We start from the raw sequence: 21,787 nt of genomic DNA, 5'->3' as shown, positions 1-21,787 counted from the left end.
TTATTTATTTCGCGCTGCAAGTACCCAGAGTGAAAAAGACATGTAGTCGAGAATCTACTAATTAAACCTCAAAAGGAAATGAGGCAAAAATCTCTTGAATCGCTTAAGTGGGGCAGGATTATGAATGGAATAGAAAATTCTGGATTATGAATGGAATAGAAAATTCTGGAGAGATTTGCGAGTGTTACCTTCACTGACTCTCCCGTGTCTGAGCGAAAGGCGAATATTGTGTGAGAAGCAATACCATAACCTTCTTTAGTCCAAACTCACTAAAAAATAAAATATTAGAGGGCCGGAACAAGTAAAAAATGGGCCGAAGTTTCTTCACAGAGTATCTTCAAGGTCATCGAAAATAGATCTATCTTACCGCGGTCTCGGTATAATGCTGTATTTGCCGTGGTGGCCTGTGTCGTTGCGTTGTAAGACGCACACCATGGCTAACTTTAACCTTAAATAGAACACAAACTACTGAGGCTAGAGGGCTACAATTTGATGTGTTTGATGATTGGAGGGTGGATGATTCAACGTACCAATTCGCACCCATCTAACCTCAGTAGTTTTTTAAGATCTCGGGGCGGACGGACAGACAATACGCCATCGCAATACCTCTCTTTTACAGAAAACGAAAAATGAAATATAGGTTAAATGATATGATACAAAAAAGGAAGGCAAGGAGGAAAAATAAGAATGGGTGGGATATATTTGTACTATATTGGGTGGGATACATTTGTACTACTTTTAAGATGATTTGGAAAGGACCAAAATATTCAAAAATTAATTTCTTTATATTCGATTGGCTCTTGTTAAGGCATGAACTTCTTACTATAGTGACGTAGTACAACTCCACAAATTATTTTAAAGATCACATGCTCAACCACACACAATTTCGTAATAGCAAAACACATGCCAACAAATAATATTCGGCGCCCCCTCCCCTACCCCCGACGAAAATTCAAAATATGCACGCCTTGAAATAAAGGAACAATGAAAGGAAAAAATCTTCCATTTTTACTTACTTCTCATTAAGCATAAAGACGACGACACCTGAATTGAAAAAGGAATTTCACGTCACGCAATTTTTATTTTCATGACTTTAAGATTATAAGAGACTTCAGTCAAATCAGAAAAAGAAATAGACGTCTGAACTTTCGCCTTAACTTCTCATTAAGCGGAATCAAGAACCGCGAATTTGAAAAAAAACGCATATCAATATTTTCAACGCCAAGCTACTTGACGGCTGAATCTCAGGATTTATGCAAATAAATGACGAAATAAACAAATAAATCAATAAAAATTCTCGTCATCTCTCCTTCCTCATTAAACGTCCATTTCGATGAGCAAAGAAATATATTCTTTATATAAGAATGTAAAGGATATATCTTTATAAATTCTTTATATTCTCACTGACAGGATTGGCAGCTCACCTCTCCTTCCTCATTAAGCGTCCATTTTGAATGAGCAAAGAAATATATTCTTTATAAGAACGTAAAGGATACATCTCCTTATACATTCTTCATCTTCTCACGTACAGGATCAGCGGGAGGCTCATTTCTGAGTAGCTATTAACCTCGCCTCACCTGCTCTTTGTGTTCCCTCTCTGCTACTAATTAGCCGTCGGAACCGGACGCAGGTGACGTGGGACTTCCTCAAGAATATTTTCTCGGTGAATGATTCTTGAAGTCTGGAGAGGAATCAACGGTTGCATCCAATACTGAACTTTTCGGTTTACTCGACAAATATATCAAGAGCAACGCACTCGTGGATCCTGACGTGAAATGGACGAATGCATCATTATGTATATTGAAAGTATTCATAGAGAATACATATGCATGTCAAAATGATGCGCGTATCATTAAGAATATTAGTAGTATTCATAAAGAGGATACATATGTAGGTCAAACGGATATGTGAATCATTACGAATATTAGTCGTATTCATAGAGAATACGCATGTAGGTCAAACTGATGTATCATTACGAATATTATTCGCATTCAGAAAGAGGATACATTATGTAGATCAAACGAATGTGTGTATCATTAGGAATATATATTTGTCGTATTCATAAAGAGGATTCATATGTATGTCAAACTGATGTGTGTATCATTACGAATATTAGTAGTATTCATAAAGAGGATACATTATGTAGGTCAAACAGATGAGTGTATCAATACGAATAGTAGTAGTATCCATAAAGAAGATACATATGCAAGTCAAATGGATGGGTGTATTATGAATATTATATATTATTAATATTCATAAAGAGAAAACATATTAAGGTTAAATGGATAAATGCATCATTGTAAGTATTGGTATTATTAATGCTATTCATAAGGAGAGAATATTCTTATAGGAATAAGAATCAAGGGGTAAAGAAATCGACATCAAAAGATGCTTGTGGCTTAATATCAAGATTTGGAATTTATAAAAGTCACCCATATATATCTAATAAGTATATATGATATTATATAATATTAATCTATTAATGTTATTATTATATATATTATATATATACACATATATATACACACACACACACACACACCCATATATATATATATATATATATATATATATATATATATATATATATATATATATATATATATATATATAACTAATTAGCTAACTGACTTTAATAACAGCATATTTGTTTGTAGCCTTTAATTCAGTGATTCTCCATTGTAATACTTCACTATTACTGGGGTAATAATAATAATAATAATAATAATAATAATAATAATAATAATAATAATAATAATAATAATAATAATAATAAGATTGGTCAATATCTGGAATGAGAGGAATAACACCCCCCAAACAGAGCAGAGGCTGGCAGACCAAGTAAGGAACATAAAGAAAAAGAAACCTGGCTCTCCCCAACAGAGAAGAACTGGAAAGGGAAATGTCACACGACAACGCATTACACGAAGACGAACTGAGAGACGATGCCACAGAAGACGACAGGGAGGATGAGGTATCAAACAACGACACACGAAGATACACCGACGAAGTAACAGAGAGGACGGAATGGGTAGAAAAGATTAGACAATGGATGGAGCCAGATACAGAGAGAACAAAGATCCCCTCCATGAAAGCCTACAACACCAAGAAATTAAGGGAGAAAACAAGTGAGGTCAATGAAATAATGGGCATAATACACACCACCAGTATCACAGAAACAAATAACTTGGTATATGCAGGAGCAAGATTAGTAGCAGAACTGATGGGGATCGAACACCAACACCAGCAGCACAACCAACCCAACTGAAACCAAAACAGCAACCTCCTTGGAAAAGGCGCCTGGAAAACCAAATCATGGTGATGAGATCTGACTTGAGTGAACTGAAAGAGATGGCAGAAAAAAGGCTAAGAAAGCAAGAAAACAAGGGAGGAACTGAACGAGAAATACAAAGTACAAGAGAGGGGACTAAACAACACAATAGAAGATGTAAAACAGAGGCTTAAGGCCAGAGCACATAAGATCCAACGGTACATGAACAGGAATAAGGGATACCAACAGAACAAACTATTCGGAACTAACCAGAAAAGACTATACAGCCAACTAAGAGGGGAAGACAACCACCCAGAAATTCCTGAAGCCGAACCAAGTAAGAGACTCTGGGAAAACATATGGAGCAATCCGGTATCACACAACAAACATGCAACATGGCTCAGGAAGTCAAGGAAGAAGAAACAGGGAGAATGAAAACAAAGATTCACAGAGATCACGACAGACACAGTCAGACACCAACTAAAGAAAATGCCAAACTGGAAAGCCCCAGGTCCGATGAAGTCCATGGATACTGGCTCAAAAACTTCAAGCCTTCACCCACGAATAGCAGAACAACTCCAGCATTGTATCTCAAATCACCATGCACCCAAATGGGGTGACCACAGGAAGAACATCCTTAGTACAAAAAGACAAGAGTAAGGGAAATATAGCCAGTAACTACAGGCCTATCACCTGCCTACCAATAATGTGGAAGTTACTAACAGGTATTCATCAGTGAAAGGCTATACAACTACCTAGAGGAGACAAAACACCATCCCCCACCAACAGAAAGGCTGCAGAAGGAAGTGTAGGGGCACAAAAGACCAGCTCCTGATAGACAAAATGGTAATGAAGAACAGTAGGAGAAGGAAAACCAATCTAAGCATGGCATGGATAGACTATAAGAAAGCCTTCGACATGATACCACACACATGGCTAATAGAATGCCTGAAAATATATGGGGCAGAGGAAAAACCATCAGCTTCCTCAAAATACAATGGCGCAACTGGAAATACAATACTTACAAGCTCTGGAATAAGACTAGCAGAGGTTAATATCAGGAGAGGGATCTTCCAGGGCGACTCACTGTCCCCACTACTCTTCGTAGTAGCCGGGTGATTCCCATGACAAAAGTACTACAGAAGATGGATGCCGGCTACCAACTCAAGAAAACAGGCAACAGAATCAACAATCTGATGTTCATGGACGACATCAAGCTGTATGGTAAGAGCATCAAGGAAATAGATACCCTAATCCAGACTGTAAGGATTGTATCTGGGGACATCAGGATGGAGTTTGGAATAGAAAAATGCGCCTTAGTCAACATACAAAAGGGCAAAGTACGCAGAACTGAAGGGATAAAGCTACCAGATGGGAGCAACATCACACACATAGATGAGACAGGATACAAATACCTGGGAATAATGGAAGGAGGGGATATAAAACACCAAGAGATGAAGACACGATCAGGAAAGAATATATGCAGAGACTCAAGGCGATACTCAAATCAAAACTCAACGCCGGAAATATGATAAAAGCCATAAAAAACACATGGGCAGTGCCAGTAATCAGATACAGCGCAGGAATAGTGGAATGGACGAAGGCAGAACTCCGCAGCATAGATCAGAAAACCAGGAAACATATGACAATACACAAAGCACTACACCCAAGAGCAAATACGGACAGACTATACATAACACGAAAGAAAGGAGGGAGAGGATACTAAGTATAGAGGACTGCGTCAACATTGAAAACAGAGCACTGGGGCAATATCTGAAAACCAGTGAAGACGAGTGGCTAAAGAGTGCATGGGAAGAAGGACTGATAAAAGTAGACGAAGACCCAGAAATATACAGAGACAGGAGAATGACAGACGAACAGACGACTGGCACAACAAACCAATGCACGGACAAATACATGAGACAGACTAAAGAACTAGCCAGCGATGACACATGACAATGGTCTACAGAGGGGAGAGCTAAAGAAGGAAACTGAAGGAATGATAACAGCGGCACAAGATCAGGCCCTAAGAACCAGATATGTTCAAAGAACGATAGACGGAAAATAACATTTCTCCCATATGTAGGAAGTGCAATACGAAAAATGAAACCATAAGCCACATAGCAAGCGAATGCCCGGCACTTGCACAGAACCAGTACAAAAAGAGGCATGATTCAGTGGCAAAAGCCCTCCACTGGAGCCTGTGCAAGAAACATCAGCTACCTTGCAGTAATAAGTGGTACGAGCACCAACCTGAGGGAGTGATAGAAAACGACCAGGCAAAGATCCTCTGGGACTATGGTATCAGGACGGATAGGGTGATACGTGCAAACAGACCAGACGTGACGTTGATTGACAAAGTCAAGAAGAAAGTATCACTCATTGATGTCGCAATACCATGGGACACCAGAGTTGAAGAGAAAGAAAGGGAAAAAATGGATAAGTATCAAGATCTGAAAATAGAAATAAGAAGGATATGGGACATGCCAGTGGAAATCGTACCCATAATCGTAGGAGCACTAGGCACGAATCCCAAGATCCCTGAAAAGGAATCTAGAAAACTAGAGGCTGAAGTAGCTCCAGGACTCATGCAGAAGAGTGTGATCCTAGAAACGGCACACATAGTAAGGAGAGTGATGGACTCCTAAGGAGGCAGGATGCAACCCGGAGGAACCCCACACTATAAATACCACCCAATCGAATTGGAGGACTGTGGAGCAAAAAATATATATATATATATATATATATATATATATATATATATATATATATAATAATAATGGGTAGAAATCTCAATTACGAGGGCACAAGTAACAATATACTGATGGTAGCAGTGCTAAAATTTTATTACGAGAATATAAAATTACATAGTTTTATTACATTTTACTACTTCAACCATCAGTATATTATTGTGGACCTTGAAGAAGAAGAAGAACAACAACAACAACAAAAACAACAAAAACTACAACAAGAAGAAGAATAAAAAGAAGAAGAAGATAATAATAATAATAAAAAACGATATCAGAAAACACATCTCCACAGGAGGACGCAACATAAAACCACAACCAACCATTCTATAGTTAGGCCTTCTCCAACCCAGATACAAGTGGAACGCCTGCCATGGCCAGAGCTACGTAATGATGTAATTAATGACGTATAATTACCTGGGATACCCTTTCCCAGGCGAATGAACTCGAGGGTGACAACTCTCGCTTTACTCGACAAGAGGACTGTCTTATTTGAAGGAGAATTGTTCTTTATTATTATTATTATTATTATTATTATTATTATTATTATTATTATTATTGTGTGCGTTATTTCATATTATAATTGCATACATTATCAACTACCAATAGTTATAACTTCATAAATTATATCAACTATTAGTTGTGGTAATAATTTAAAAAGTTATCAATTTATATCTTTCAAAATAATATATGATATATATATATATATATATATATATATATATATATATATATAATAATTATTAAAAGGTATAACTGATAACTTTTAAATAATCACTGCTAATAGTTGATAATTCATGAAGTTATAGCTATTGGTAGTTGATTATGATTTTTATATATATATATATATATATATATATATATATATATATATATATATATATATATATGTATATATATATTATAGGAAAATATCCTCTTCTACCAATTACCAATAATACCTTGCTATCCAAATAATTAAAGATTATTTTTATTCACAAATATTGTAAATATTATCAATAATATTTTCAATATTATTATCAGAAAATAACCCAGTTATCACAGACCGATTTGTAATCAGAGTACAATTTTCATCATAAATACCGAACATAATACTTCCAATAATATCAATTTTATTACTGGCAAATAGCCCTATCATTAATGACCAATTTATAATTTGCAATACAAACGAGGCATCATCTGACCTCCAGCTTACTCGGCCCGTGCAAAACTTTTCCCTCCCGCAAAAGTTGTATGCATTATGTTCCTAACTTTCGAAGTAAATTGAACTTGCTAAAATCTATGGTCAAATAGAGCCTTGTTTCAGCAACGAAAATTAAAATAAATACGCTATATTTTATTAGAATTTTCTGACTGTTTAAGCGAAAATTCAAGCACATTCCAAAGCTCAAGATTCCTCCCGGCCAAATACCCTTTTGCGACTTATTAACAATAAAAACAAGCAGACCAAGAAACAACAACTACAACTGCAACAATAGCAATAAGAAGGAGTCCTCGATCGACTTTCTCGATATTTGTTGTGGAACTTTCGATGTGAAAAGTTTCGGGGGAGAATGGTCTTCATTTCAGAGACGTCCTTAAGAGTACATTTTCCCTCGCTTCTTCTGCCTTTCTTGATAATAATAATAATAAATAATAATGCCTATGAAGGACAGTCTCGTTCTCTAAAGACGAGGATGAAAAGGGTCATATTCTATCATCATTAATAATAATCATAATACTAATAATAATCTTACTATAATGGGCGTAATATCATTTCGTCCGTCTGTCATTCAATCACGGCCAAATGGCTGGTCCGATGGGCATGAAACTTGGCAGGGTTATACTGGGGACCCAAGATGGTTTATAACGGGGTTTCTTCCTACCTAACTGGCACCCCCCCCCCCTCGAAGGGGGTCGGAGGCTGGTTATGCCCGTAGACTTAGTTACTTTACGAATTTATCATACATAATTTCTGTATACATATTTGCTAGTATAATAATAATAAGAATAACAATAATAACGCCTATGAGGGACAGTCTAGTTCTGTAAAGGAGAAAAAAAAGTCTTATTTTATCATCATCAATAATAATAATAATAATAATAATAATAATAATAATAATAATAATAATACCATGGGACACCAGAGTTGAAGAGAAAGAAAGGGAAAAAATGGATAAATATCAAGACCTGAAAATAGAAATGAGAAGGATATGGGATATGCCAGTGGAAATCGTACCCATAATCATAGGAACACTCGGCACGATCCCAAGATCCCTGAAAAGGAATCTGGAAAAACTAGAGGCAGACGTAGCTCCAGGACTCATGCAGAAGATTGTGATCCTAGAAACGGCACACATAGTAAGAAAAGTGATGGACTCCTAAGGAGGCAGGATGCAACCCGGAACCCCACACTATAAATACCACCCAGTCGAATTGGAGAATTGTGATAGACAATAATAAATAAATAAATAAATAAAATAATAATAATAATAATAATAATAATAATAATAATAATAATAATAATAATAATAATAATAATAATAATACTTATATAACTACTATGACTACAGTATCTATAACCAGCTAATCGCGAAAGTACCTATAGTTACGACCATTATTTACTATTCGTTATTGTTTATTTTTATAATTCATGAACTACCTTAACTGTACTGTAATTATAAAATAACTGCATCTCGACAGGTACCACGCCCATCATTTCACCCAGGTCGTTACTTTTCAGTAATCAAAATGATTTTTGTCTGTTTCCCAACCTTCGCTTCACGTACGAGCATTAGAGTCTGTCTCAATAAATAAATAAATTAATTAATTATTAATTAATCAATTAGTATAAAGGTAATATAATGGATTAATACACAAAATACAAACACACACATATATATATACATTATATATATATATATATATATATCTATATATATATATATATATATATATATATATATATACATACATACACACACACACACACACACACACACACACACACACATATATATATAGGAGTCATTATATATATATATACTATATCTTATTATCATATATATATATATGTATATATATTATATTATATATAGTTATATATATATATATAGATATATATCTATATACTATAGTATATATATATATATATATATAATATATAATGAATAACTTGATAACGAAGTATATAAAACGTGATGCTATGTATAAATAAAGTTTTTTTTTGCCACGAAGGGAAAAATGAAAAAGCGAGATAGCCAAGTACTTTCGGTCCTGTTCGGACCCTTTACTGAAGCAAACTGATTTTACAGAGGACAACATAGTCAAAAGAAGGCTTAATATCCAAACTGACACTATAAGATTAGCATTAAGGGCGATTTCACTCTACAGAAAGGAGGAAACACCTGAGGGTAGCCACACCTTGGGGGACACACACAGTAAACAAGTTATTCTTACACAAATTTTCCCAAAAAATTATTATTAATGAAAAGACGAAAGAAAATATAATATATATATCGAGCAAGAGAGAGAGAGAGAGAGAGAGAGAGAGAGAGAGAGAGAGAGAGAGAGAGAGAGAGAGAAGAGAGAGAAAAAAAAAATAATAACTATATACATGTGGGACTAATTATTAGTAGTTCATTTATTTTAAAGACTTTCATAACCATTTTACAAATAAATGGGTCCAAATGGTACATTCCCAGACTAAGATTTAGGTTGTTTTAATTAGTGATTTGTATAATTGCCGATTCCAGTAAATTTATTGAAACATAATCATTAGATCTAGCAATTACCGAGGTATCACCCCAATTAATACAATGAGATTTTTCACTCAGATGGATAAACAGTGCATTTGAAGTCTTGGCTGTTCTAACTGAATACATATGCTGCTTATTACGTACACATAAATTTTTACTTGACTGAACAACGTAAAACGATGGGCAATCATTACAAGGAATTTTGTAAATGATGTTGTTATTTGTTACGGGACTATTCTTAATTAACATATCTTTAATGGTATTGTTATAAGAGAACACTACATTAACATTAAACGATTTAAATATTGATTTTATGGTTTCAAATCCACGAAAGTAAAGTAAGCTAAGTACATTTTTAGGGATTTCTTTTTAATTAATAGCAACACTGTAAAACTTTTTGTGAACTTTTTGATAACATAAATCAATTAAATGAGGTGGGTAACAGAGATAGTTTCCTATCTTTTTTATGTATTCTATTTCTTGGTCAAGATATTGTGGACTCGTGATACGCAAAGCGCGTAGGAACATAGAAGAAAAAATTGAAATTTTAATATTAAGATGGTGGCCAGAATAAAAATGTACATATGTTAAATTATTTGTGGGTTTTCTATAAATACTGAATTTGCATTGGAAAGATTCTCTATGTATTAATACATCTAGGAAAGGGATGACATTGATATTTTCGATTTCAACAGTGAATTTTATGGATGGCACTAAATTATTCAATTTAGACAGTAAATCATTTACATTGATACCAACAAGTAAGACTACTAAGATATCATCGACATATCGGCTACATTTTAAGGGGATAAGTGTTGATATTCGGGAGGTGTTGTCTTTCAAAAAATTCCATATATAAGTTTGAAAGGAGAGGTGATAAAGGGTTACGCATGGCCATACCAAATATTTGTTGGTAATATTCTCCATTAAAAAAAAATCTGCAATCACAAATACATAACTTAATCAAGGAAATTATGTGACTAACGGACATAGGCAATTCATGCAGTACAAGTTCATTACTTAAATATTCTAGCACAGAGTCAACAGGGACTTTTGTAAACAAAGAACATACATCAAAACTGACAAAGATATCGCTAGGGTTTAGTACAACATTATTTAATTTTTCCACAAGATCAAAAGAATTCCGGATGTGTGAATTAGATACAGTTCCTAGTAGAGGGGATACAATTTAGTAAGATATTTAGATAGTTTATAAGCAATTGATCCCTACAGTACTATAATTGGGCGCATAGGTTTGTTTTCCTTATGAGTTTTGACTAGGCCATATAAATAAGGTAATGAGGGACACTTTACAGTTAACTTACACAAAAGTTCTTTTTTATCTTTAAGAATTTGTTTGATATTGATAATAAAGTTTTTTATTACTTGGTCCAACGGGTTTTTTTTGTACGAGTTTTTGTAAGTTATTTCATCCTCTAGTAAAGTATGCATGCATGATATGTAGTCAGTTTTGTTAAGAACCACTAAACTATTGGATTTATCAGCCTTGGTAATGTGTAAGCTATTATCATTCTGCAATTCTTTTAAACTTTTTCTGTAGCGAGCCTATCATGAAAATAACTTCCCCGCTCGCTACAGAAAAAGTTTAAGAATTGAAGAATGATAATAGCTTACACATTACCAAGGCTGATAAATCCCTCTTTCTCTTGCTCGATATATATATTTATATTTTCTTTCGTCTTTTCATTAATAATAATTTTTTGGTGAATTTGTGTAAATTTCATGATATTAAATTGTATATGCTTCCGTGTTTTTTTCAAAATGTACTGGTTTCTGGAAGAATAACTTGTTTACTGTGTGTGTCCCCAAGGTGTGGCTTACCCTCAGGCGTTTCCTCCTTCCTGTAGAGTGAAATCGCCCTTAATGCTAATCTTGTAGTGTCAGTTTGGATATTAAGCCTTCTTTTGAATATGTTGTCCTCTGTAAAATCAGTTTGCCTCAGTAAAGGGTCCGAACAGGACCGAAAGTACTTGGCTATCTCGCTTTTTCATTTTTTCCTTCGTGGCAAAAAAAACCTTTATATATATATATATATATATATATATATATATATATATATATATATATATATATGTATATATATGCAGATGGATACGTGGATAGATAGATAAATATGTATATACATACATATACATGTAATCTATACATATATACAGTCTATATACCATTAATTGCTAATTTACTGTATGTTTGGGCGAGGGAAGTATTCACATACCCAAGTTTACGACAATGCCCACAACGAAATCAACCTAAAGCTCTATCTCTCTTATCTGTACCCCTCACTCTTACTCACTCTCTCACTCACTCTCTCACTCTCTCTCTCTCTCCAACAGTGCGACAACTCGTGCGAGACCAGCTCCCTTTTCTACACCCTCCAGCAAACGTTCACGCTGCTCTTCTACACGAACTTCGCCATCAACTTCCTCCTGTACTGCGTCACGGGCCAGAACTTCCGGCGGGCGGTGGGCGGCCTCTGCGTCGGGGCGGCCCGCAGGCACGGTGCCCATCGGCTGCCCTTCCCGTCGCCCGCCTCTGTCCGATTCCCGCACTCCACCATCGAGAGGAATAATTCGGGTGAGCAATTTTTTTTCTTTTTTTTTTCTTTTTTTGTCTTGGTTGTTTCTTTTTTAATTTTTTTAATCTTTACCCTTTATTGTCTTGTTGTTGTTTTTTTACACTTTCTTACGTTTTAGATTGTCTTCTTTTATTTTTTAGTTTCTTGGTGTTCTTTTTTTAATTTTTTGCTCTTTACCTTTTATTGTCTTTTGTTTTTTGTTACATTTTAGCCGAGTGTTTTTTTGTTTTCTTATCTTGTATTTTATTTTTCTCTCTTTTCCTCAATGTTCTTTGGTTACATTTAAACCGAATGGTTCAGTCTTTTTATTTTGCCATTTTTAAATGTTCTTAGATGCTTATCTTTTCATTGTCTTGCCATTTTTATCTTATCTTATCTTGTCATTTTTTAAATTTTCTTAGATGCTCTTTTATTACATTTTGGTTTGTCGTTTTTACCTTATCTTACTGGGCTTTCTTTTTCCTTCGTATTGGTGTTCCTTTTACTTCATTTTTATTTCGACTTTTTGAGTAAATAGATGGAAGACTCGTCTGAGAAAATTAACTCTAGTCTTTTTGGTCTCACATAATATAAACATCGTGAATCTTTTTAATAACCAGCTTCTACAGATGACACAGCAATTCTGACATCTTGTACGACACTTCATTCCCGATAGCTGTGTATACCTTTTGGGTGAGGTACAAAATTAACAGATGGAGACTATATAAAGCCTTCCATACCTATGCTCAGAATACAAACTAAATGGGCCGGGGGGCGTTGGGCGGGGGCCATATTTCCCAAGTCTGGAAGAGTTTAGGGATGGGGAAAATTAGGACCAATCAAAACGCGTGGAGCTGATCCATGACGTCACAAGCCACGCCTTTTAGCTACACTCGGTCTCATAGCCATTACTGCCAGTCACTATGCTGAAGAAAAACTTTCCCATTTCACAATTTACAGCTTGTATGACCTATACATTTTAGTCAGATATATCTAAAAAATAATGCAACACTAATTCAACAAACAATATATTCTTCAAATGAGATACACCGTGAAATATATTAAGCGTTATTGGCTTCTCCCTCTTGGTAATAGTGCTCAGTGCCTCTTAATTCCTGCTCGCAAAGTCGATATTTACTGCATAAATTATATTTTCATCGCAAGTTGCTAAATTATACACTTGAAAATGCGTGTTTAATGCCATTTAGAAAGAGTGGCGATAACACATGGGATGAATCAAACAATATACAAGATGATAAAATTGATGGTATGGTAAAAATGATGGTATATGACCTGTAATTAGCACTACAGACTACAGCCAGAAGGCCAAGAACTTCGCGGCACTTCGACACCCATCAAGAATCTTGGACTTTGAAAGTGACGATTTTAAAAGCATGGAGCATGGAACGTTTTTCAGGCGTTACTGCCTTTTGTTTCAGGCTATAAAAAGGTATTATGTACAGAACTAAAATAATAATTGCCTTATGCGTAAAAGAAATGTGGAGGATACAGTTTCTATGACAAATTTATGCACGCCGTAGGGGTATAGTGCCGTCAGTACACCTCATTCGGTGCAATGTAGGCATTACTTACGGTTCTTTGCAGCGTCCCTTCGGCCTCTAGCTGCAACATCTTTCATTCATTTCCTGTTACCTCCGTTCATATTCTCTTTCTTCCATCTTGCTGTCCACCCTCTCCTAACAATTGCTTCATAGTGCAACTGCTTTGAGGTTTTCCTCCTGTAACACCTTTCAAACCTTTTACTGTCAATTTCCGTTTCAGCACTGAAAGGACTTAGTTGCCCCAGTGCTTTGCATAATGCCAAAAATCTATATGTAAAAAAAAATAGGCATTTAATTTAATTAAGGCATATATTTGGCCATTGAGTGTGAGCTTGGATGAAAATAGTAGTATACTCATATGCTACCGTTATCCCTAGCTTTAATTAATACATGTTGAATATTTGCATAAAATATTCTGTTGGAAGAGTTGGAAAAAAGTGTCATCCATATTTACTGAAAAGCATATCGCAGTTTTAATGAATTCATTCATCAATTCTGCTCTAGTTCAGCTTAGTAAAAAGTCTACTGTAACTCCGTAAATAGGTAGTATTCTGTATTCCTATAACTGCTAAAAGTATTGCATAATAATGAAATTCTCATTTTGATTCTGTGCACATAATGAATGACAAGTACGAAAGGTTTGCTAAGAATATAAATAAATTAAATAATCAGCGTTTTCTTTGTACACAATGAATTTTAAGCAAAAATCACGTAAGGGCTTGGTAAAAATGTTCAATACTGAATTATATTAGCATTTTTTATTTTTGTACGCAATGTATGAAAATTAAAAATCAAAAGCAAAAAAATTTTCTATAAAAACTTTGTATATATTTGTACACAATGAATGACAAGGACCAATCAGGTAAGGACACCTGGAAGGTTTATGAAAACGGAATCCACCTCAAAAAGGCAAGATTTTACTACAGCTTATGAAGTACACCTTGAAAAACAACCGTATTCAGATTAGCTACTGACAGGATGAGTTTGTCACGTAACTATATTTGGTTACAGTAGGCTAATTTAGATCACCAAAACAACAATACCGTAGGTTTCCTTAGGTTTCCTTAAGGGCACATTAGCTCTTGAAATAATTTAATGAATGAAGCTGAAACTGTGTCCCTGTAAATAGTAGGGACTATATCAGTCTGATTCCTGTTCATGGTCCAGTAATGACCAGTATATTGCTTTTATACAATGCTCGGTAATGTGCATTACCACGAAAAGGCATATGTCCATAGACATCCTTAGTGTAGGCTCTACTCCCTCTCTCTATTTTCCCCTACAAACAGGTCAGATACCATCACTTTTACCATCTTGTATATTGTTTGATTCATCCCATGAGTTATCGCAACTCTTTATGAATGGCTTTAAACATGCATTGTCACGTATATAATCTAGAAATTCGCGATATGAAAATATTATTAACCAAGAGGGAGAAGCCAATAACGCATAATATATTTCACGGTGTATCTCATTTGAAGAATATATTGTTGTTAAAATAGTGTTGCATTATGTTTAATATTTCTGACTAAAATGTATATGTCATACAAGCCATAAACTGTTAAATTGAATAGAAAGTATTTCTTCGGCATCGTGACTGGCGAAGGAATGGATATAGGAGGGAGCTAAAAGGCGTGGCTTGTGACGTCATGGATCAGCTCCACGCGCTTTGATTGGTCCTAATTTTCCCCATCCTTAAACTCTTCCAGACTTGGGAAATATGCGGGCGGGGGCCGATAAATTTCAACTGAGAATTATCAATTCACAAAAAAAATGTCCGTATCTGAAGCATTTTCAAATCCTTCAATTCAACTTTTGCCAATTGTTCAATCAACTAAGCTTCGCTGTCTGTCAAAGGCCAAGCGCTGGGACCTATAAGATCATTCAGCTCTGAAACGGAAATTGGGAGTAAAATGAGGATTGAAATGTGTAACAGAAGGAAAACCTCAAAGCAGCTGCACTATGGAACAACTTTTAGGAAAGGGTGGAAAGTAAGATGAAAGACAGAGAATATGAAAGGAGGTACAGTAAAAGGAATGAAAGTTGTTGCAGCTAGGGGACGAAGGGACGCTGCTAAGAACCTTATATACTGCCTACAGTGCACTGTATGAGGCACACTGATGGAACAATATCCAACCCCACACACCACCCGCCCCCCCCCCCCCCCTCACCCAAGGGCCCAACCCCGAACAAGGCTCCCTCTGGAAAAACGCGAATCCAGAATTGTTGCTCAGTAGACACGTCTGGAAAAACTGTGTAAACACTTCGATTCCTTCTGCCATTGATAGGGCAGGGAATTAACTGCCCCATACAACATCTTTCCCGTCTCTCACCCCCCCCCCCCCCCCCCCCCCTCTCTCTCTCTCTCTCTCTCTCTCTCTCTCTCTCTCTCTCTCTCTCTCAATCTTTATTTGTCCTTAGACCCATTCCCAGCATCCGCACATGAAACATATATATTCTAAAACATAAAAATTCTAAAACATACTGTCAGTATTCTGAAGCATAAGAATTCTAAAATATACTGTAAGTATTCTAAACCAATTATTCTAAAATATAAGCATTCTAAAATATATGTGTTCTAAAACAAATATTCTAAAATAAGTATTCCAAAACATAAGTATTCTAGAACATAAGTATTCTAAAACATAAGTATTCTAAAATATATAAGTATTCTAAAACATAAATATTCTAAAATATATAAGTATTCTAAAAACATAAATATTCTAAAATATATTAGTATTCTAAAACATAAGTATTCTAAAATATATAAGTATTCTAAAACATAAATATTCTAAAATACACAAGTATTCTAAAACATAAATATTCTAAAACATACAAGTATTCTAAAACATAAATATTCTAAAACATAGAAGTATTCTAAAACATAAATATTCTAAAATATATAATTTTCTAAGACATAAGTATTCTAAATGAACGACACTTCCCAGTACACAAAGTTGCCCATCTGGTATGCTTTCACAATAAAGTAAATAAAATTCAATAAAATTAAGTAGAAATAGAAATTAACACATAAAAAAACATATAAAGAATAAATAGTCATACTCAATAAAGTACATATTTTCTTACCAGCATACCTGACAATGGACTTTTCGTTAAGTTAAGGCAACAATATAAAAAGTAACTAAATACTACTTAGTAACGTTTATAACTTAACTGATATCTCTACTAAAGTCAGATCAATAATATTCATTTGTTTTAAAACGTCCTAACCTCAGTATAAATAAACATTTGGCTTGGTTACAAATAACATATTTTTAGTTAAATGAAGGCAACAATATAAAACGCAACTCAATACTACTTAGTAACGTTTAAAACTTAACTGATATCTCTACAAAAATCAGATAAATAATATCCACTTTTAACAACGATCTAACTTAAGTATAAATAAACTTTTGGCTTGATTACAAATAAAATATTTTTCGTTACGTCAAGGCAACAATATAAAAAGTAACTCAATACTACTTAGTAACGTTTAAAACTTAACTGATATCTCTACAAAAATCAGATAAATAATATCCACTTTTAACAACGATCTAACCTCAGTATAAATAAACTTTTGGCTTGATTACAAATAAAATATTTTTCGTTACGTCAAGGCAACAATATAAAAAGTACTCAATACTACTTGGTAGTAGTTTAAAAAACTTAACTGATATCTCTACAAAAATCAGATAAATAATATCCACTTTTAACCTCAGTATAAATAAACTTTTGGCTTGATTACAAATAAAATATTTTTCGTTACGTTCAAGGCAAACCAAATATAAAAACGTAACTCAATCTGTACTACTTTAGTAACGTTTTAAAACTAACTGAATTCCTCTACAAAAATCAGATAAATAATATCTACTTTTAACAACGATCTAACTTCAGTATAAAAAAAAAAACTAACGCAAAAAACACTCTTCGTTAAGTCCAGGCAACGATTCGCGAATAAAAACGACCCAGGGGCGTTATTTCCCAATCCCAATACCTGAGCTCAAAGCTCTCCGGTCCGTGTTTTTGACACCAGCTGCCGATACCAACTCTCACCCCTGCTGTCTTCCGAGATTATTCCCCAAATATCCCCGAAACCATTCCCCAAATATCCCTAAAACCGGCGCGATATTACCCAGGGGAATTTCGCATCTCCCCCCTTAAAAAAAAAAAAAAAAAAAAAAAAAGGCGCGAAGGTTGTTCGAGCTGATGGGTAAAAAAAGGGAAAAAAATCTTGGTACATTTAGAATATTTTCATATAACTATCAAGAATAAAAATGATAACAATATATATCCCTTATTGGAGCTCAGGAATATACAGATAAAATTCCCAATCTAGATACGTGAGATAACATAATTAAAATGATGTACTAGGCAATACCCACAAAGTTGCTGACGAAGCAGAAAAAGTAATATATTCTTGATATTAGTAATGACGGTACTAAAATGCAGAGTAATGGTACAAAAATATTTAAAATAATCTCTACTTCTTACCAGATACGTGTAAAAAAAACTTGATTAACTTACAATATTTTCATACATCTATAAAGAACAGAAAATAATAATAATACCCCTCATTGGAGCTCAGGAATATACAAATCCAATTCCCACGATTAAAAGATACTAGGTAATATCCACAAAGTTGCTGAAGAAGTAGAAAAAGTAATATTATCCATGATAATGGCAATGACGGTACTGAAATAGAAAATAATGGTATGAAAATATTTAAAATAATCTAATGGCTACCTCATATCAGATGCATGTCACTGCGGTATCAGGAACACTGTAGACAAGTGAAAGTGTGTCAATGTTGGTTCGTGGATAGGTGAGAGAGTGTCAGTATTGGATCAAAGTGACACTGCGCCTAGCTAGGTCTCCAAGAGAAAAGGGTGGTTATGCTAGGTGATGTCAATACAAAAGTAGGTGTCAAGAGACAGATAAAGCAAAGTCTTTTGGTAAAGAGTTTCAAAAAGGGACTTGATTTTGGAAGGTTGGTCCACTAAAATATAAATATTCATAGACAAATTTAGAGAAGAGAAAATAAAAAAAAAAGTTTGCAGATCAAGATGATGATGAGAGGAGTGGCTGGAGATATACCTGATTATTATTGGATTAAAGCAAAAATTAAGATAGATAAAATTTCAAGCTCAAAGAACAAGGGGCGTGAAAGTGTAATTACAAATGCAATTAATACACGAGAATGACATTACATTTCTTTATACTTTATGTACTGTTTTGTTTGTTTGTATGGTGTTTTTACGTTGCACGGAACCAGTGATTCTTCGGCAACAGGACCAACGGCTTTACGTGACTTCCGAACCACGTCGAGAGTGAACTTCTATCACCAGAAATACACATCTCTAGCACCTCAGTGGAATGCCCGAGAATAGAACTCTCAGTCACCGAGGTGGCAGGCCAAGACCATACCAATGACGCCACTGAGGCGCTTTATGTAAGAGCAATTTATGCTTTCAGTTATTATTTTGTAAATATCAACCACTGACATTTCATTATATTCAAACTCTGCCTCATACCGAGTTTTCTTCCAATTAAGAACGCTTTATTTTATTGAATGGCTCAATTTTATATGCCATTACTTCATGGGCTTCACATTTGGCTACCAGATTTACGGCTCATCAGTTCATAACGTGAATGACCCCACAATTTACTATATATTTATAGACAGATGGAAGAAGCATTATCCAACAACATCGTTTATTTCATCATCAGCTTAAACAGCGAGATAACCGAATTTTTATTAACCAACTGTAATGAAACGAATGAAACCAAGGCGTGACCCGACCTCCAGGTTACAGGGCGCTTACTAAAATCTATAGTCTTTAAAGAGCGGGTTGTTTCACCAACGAAAATCAAAATAAATACTTTTTAACTTGCACATCATTTATTTCTTACGTTTTCATTCTCATAAATAAATCATAAATATTCTAAAAGAATAACACACAACTACAACAACAACAGCAACTACAACAGCAACAAAGTAGTGTGTAGGCTTCCTCCCCGAGTAAGCAATAAGCTAATAGTTTAAATTTTTCTTCATGCACTTAATCCATAAACGTAACAATTTGAACTTTCGGTTTTTTTTTGTGGGTGGGGGGGTGGGGGGGGTGGGGGGGGGTGGGGGTTGGAGGTCAATTTGGGTTAATTCCCTCGCAGTTCTCTTCATGACTTCGGCAGCAGGCGACAAAGAATGAGCTGCAATTGAATTTCGTGACTCTGTTATACTCACTTAACCTCCGCTATTGGAATTTTATCTCCCGTTATTAAAGCCACTCGAAGCGAGTTAAATTATGTTAAGGAATTTTTTTTTGGTATTATTATTATTATTATTATTATTATTATTATTATTATTATTATTTTTGTTGTGTTTGTGAGAAATCCGCTGTGGCGTAAGTATAAACAAATAAATAAATAAGTAAATGATATATATATGTGTATATATATATATATATATATATTATATTATATATAATTTACGAAGTCTGTGAATATTTCCTGATCCGATATAAAATTTGTTTTCCTTAGACTTATTACGTTCAGACTTGAAATGTGTCGAGCTCATTTTTTGGCGTAATTACATATGCATATTAATAAATAGGTGTGTGTGTATCAATATCTATATATTATATCTAAATATAATATATTTCTTATATATCTCTATAATATATAGATATATATTATATATATTAATAAATATATATTATATATATATAATAATATATATATAATATATAAATAAATATATATATAATATATACTAATATATATTATATTATATATATATATTCATTTATTAATATATACTTATACTTACGCCAGAAAAGGAGTTCGATACACTTCAAGTCTGAACGTAATAAGTCTAAGCCAAATTTTATATGGGATCAGGAAGTATTCACAGACTTCGTAAATTCAGTCTGTTGCTTGAGAGCCAAGACTATAAAAAAAAAAACCTGGGAGCCTATTACCCGTCACTAGATTCCTTTTCCAAGCCAGGATCTTCATATAAACTTTAACTTTAGAAAGGCGCTGCTTGTAATCGTATCTGGCTAAAAGTTACGGCTGAGAGTTTCTTCTTTTTCTTTTTTTTTTATTTGAAAACACTCAAGATCGAGCATATTCTCTCTCTCTCTCTCTCTCTCTCTCTCTCTCTCTCTCTCTCTCTCTCTCTCTCTCGCTGTCAATAAATTTAACGTAGTAGCGCCAGCTTTAGTAGCCACAAATCGCTCTCTCTCTCTCTCTCTCTCTAAACACCTCGCAAAATTCTGCAAAAAAAAAAAAACTATTTTGGACACCATTAGAGTAATTACCAAGCAGGCAGGAAACGAATACTTTTAACCCTTTTATCTCTGTCTGTCTGTCTGTCTGTCTGACTTCATTATTCACCCAAAACAAAATATATTTAGGATTCTGCACCGTTTCCCATTCAGACAACAGGCAGGTAACGTTGCTCTAACGGAAAAGCGTTCCCCGCTTTAGGCACCTGTTGAACACGTCCTCTTCATGTCTGAGAGACGAAAAAACTTTGTCATTTTTTTTGTTGAAGGTTATGAGGATAATTATTCAGAAACTGACCCGTGATATGTCAGAATATGTCGGAATAAACTAGAGGCCATTCGTTTTAAATAACAAGGAATTCTGATAAAAGCCATTCTGGGGAAAAAAAGAGAAGCTTGAATGAGGCATAATTAAGCTTTAATTACACGAATGTTTCTGGCATCTCTTTGCTTTCTATTATTGTAGAGGCTTTGTCTGGCCGTTCACCCTCATATCTTCTAAACTACTGAGGCTAGAGGGCTGCAAATTGCTACGTTGATCACCCACTCTCTAGCCATCAACCATACCCAAATGCAGCCCTGTAGCCCCAGTAGTCTTTATTCTGT

At 34.5% G+C, this 21,787-nt stretch overlaps 1 protein-coding gene across 1 annotated transcript in view; it reads left to right on the top strand.

The window, feature by feature from the left end:
• Positions 1 to 21,787, top strand: part of LOC135209869 (thyrotropin-releasing hormone receptor-like) — a 307,062-nt gene that overhangs the window by 134,382 nt on the left and 150,893 nt on the right. The window contains exon 2 of the mRNA XM_064242627.1: positions 12,110 to 12,350. Within this exon, the coding sequence (XP_064098697.1) occupies positions 12,110 to 12,350 (241 nt within the window). The remainder of the gene's footprint in view (positions 1 to 12,109; positions 12,351 to 21,787) is intronic.

Source organism: Macrobrachium nipponense, chromosome 38 (genome assembly GCF_015104395.2).
Source record: "Macrobrachium nipponense isolate FS-2020 chromosome 38, ASM1510439v2, whole genome shotgun sequence".
NCBI classification, from domain to species: domain Eukaryota; kingdom Metazoa; phylum Arthropoda; class Malacostraca; order Decapoda; family Palaemonidae; genus Macrobrachium; species Macrobrachium nipponense.
The sequence above is the reverse complement of the archived record's forward strand: the minus strand, read 5'-3'. Positions and strand labels throughout refer to the sequence as shown.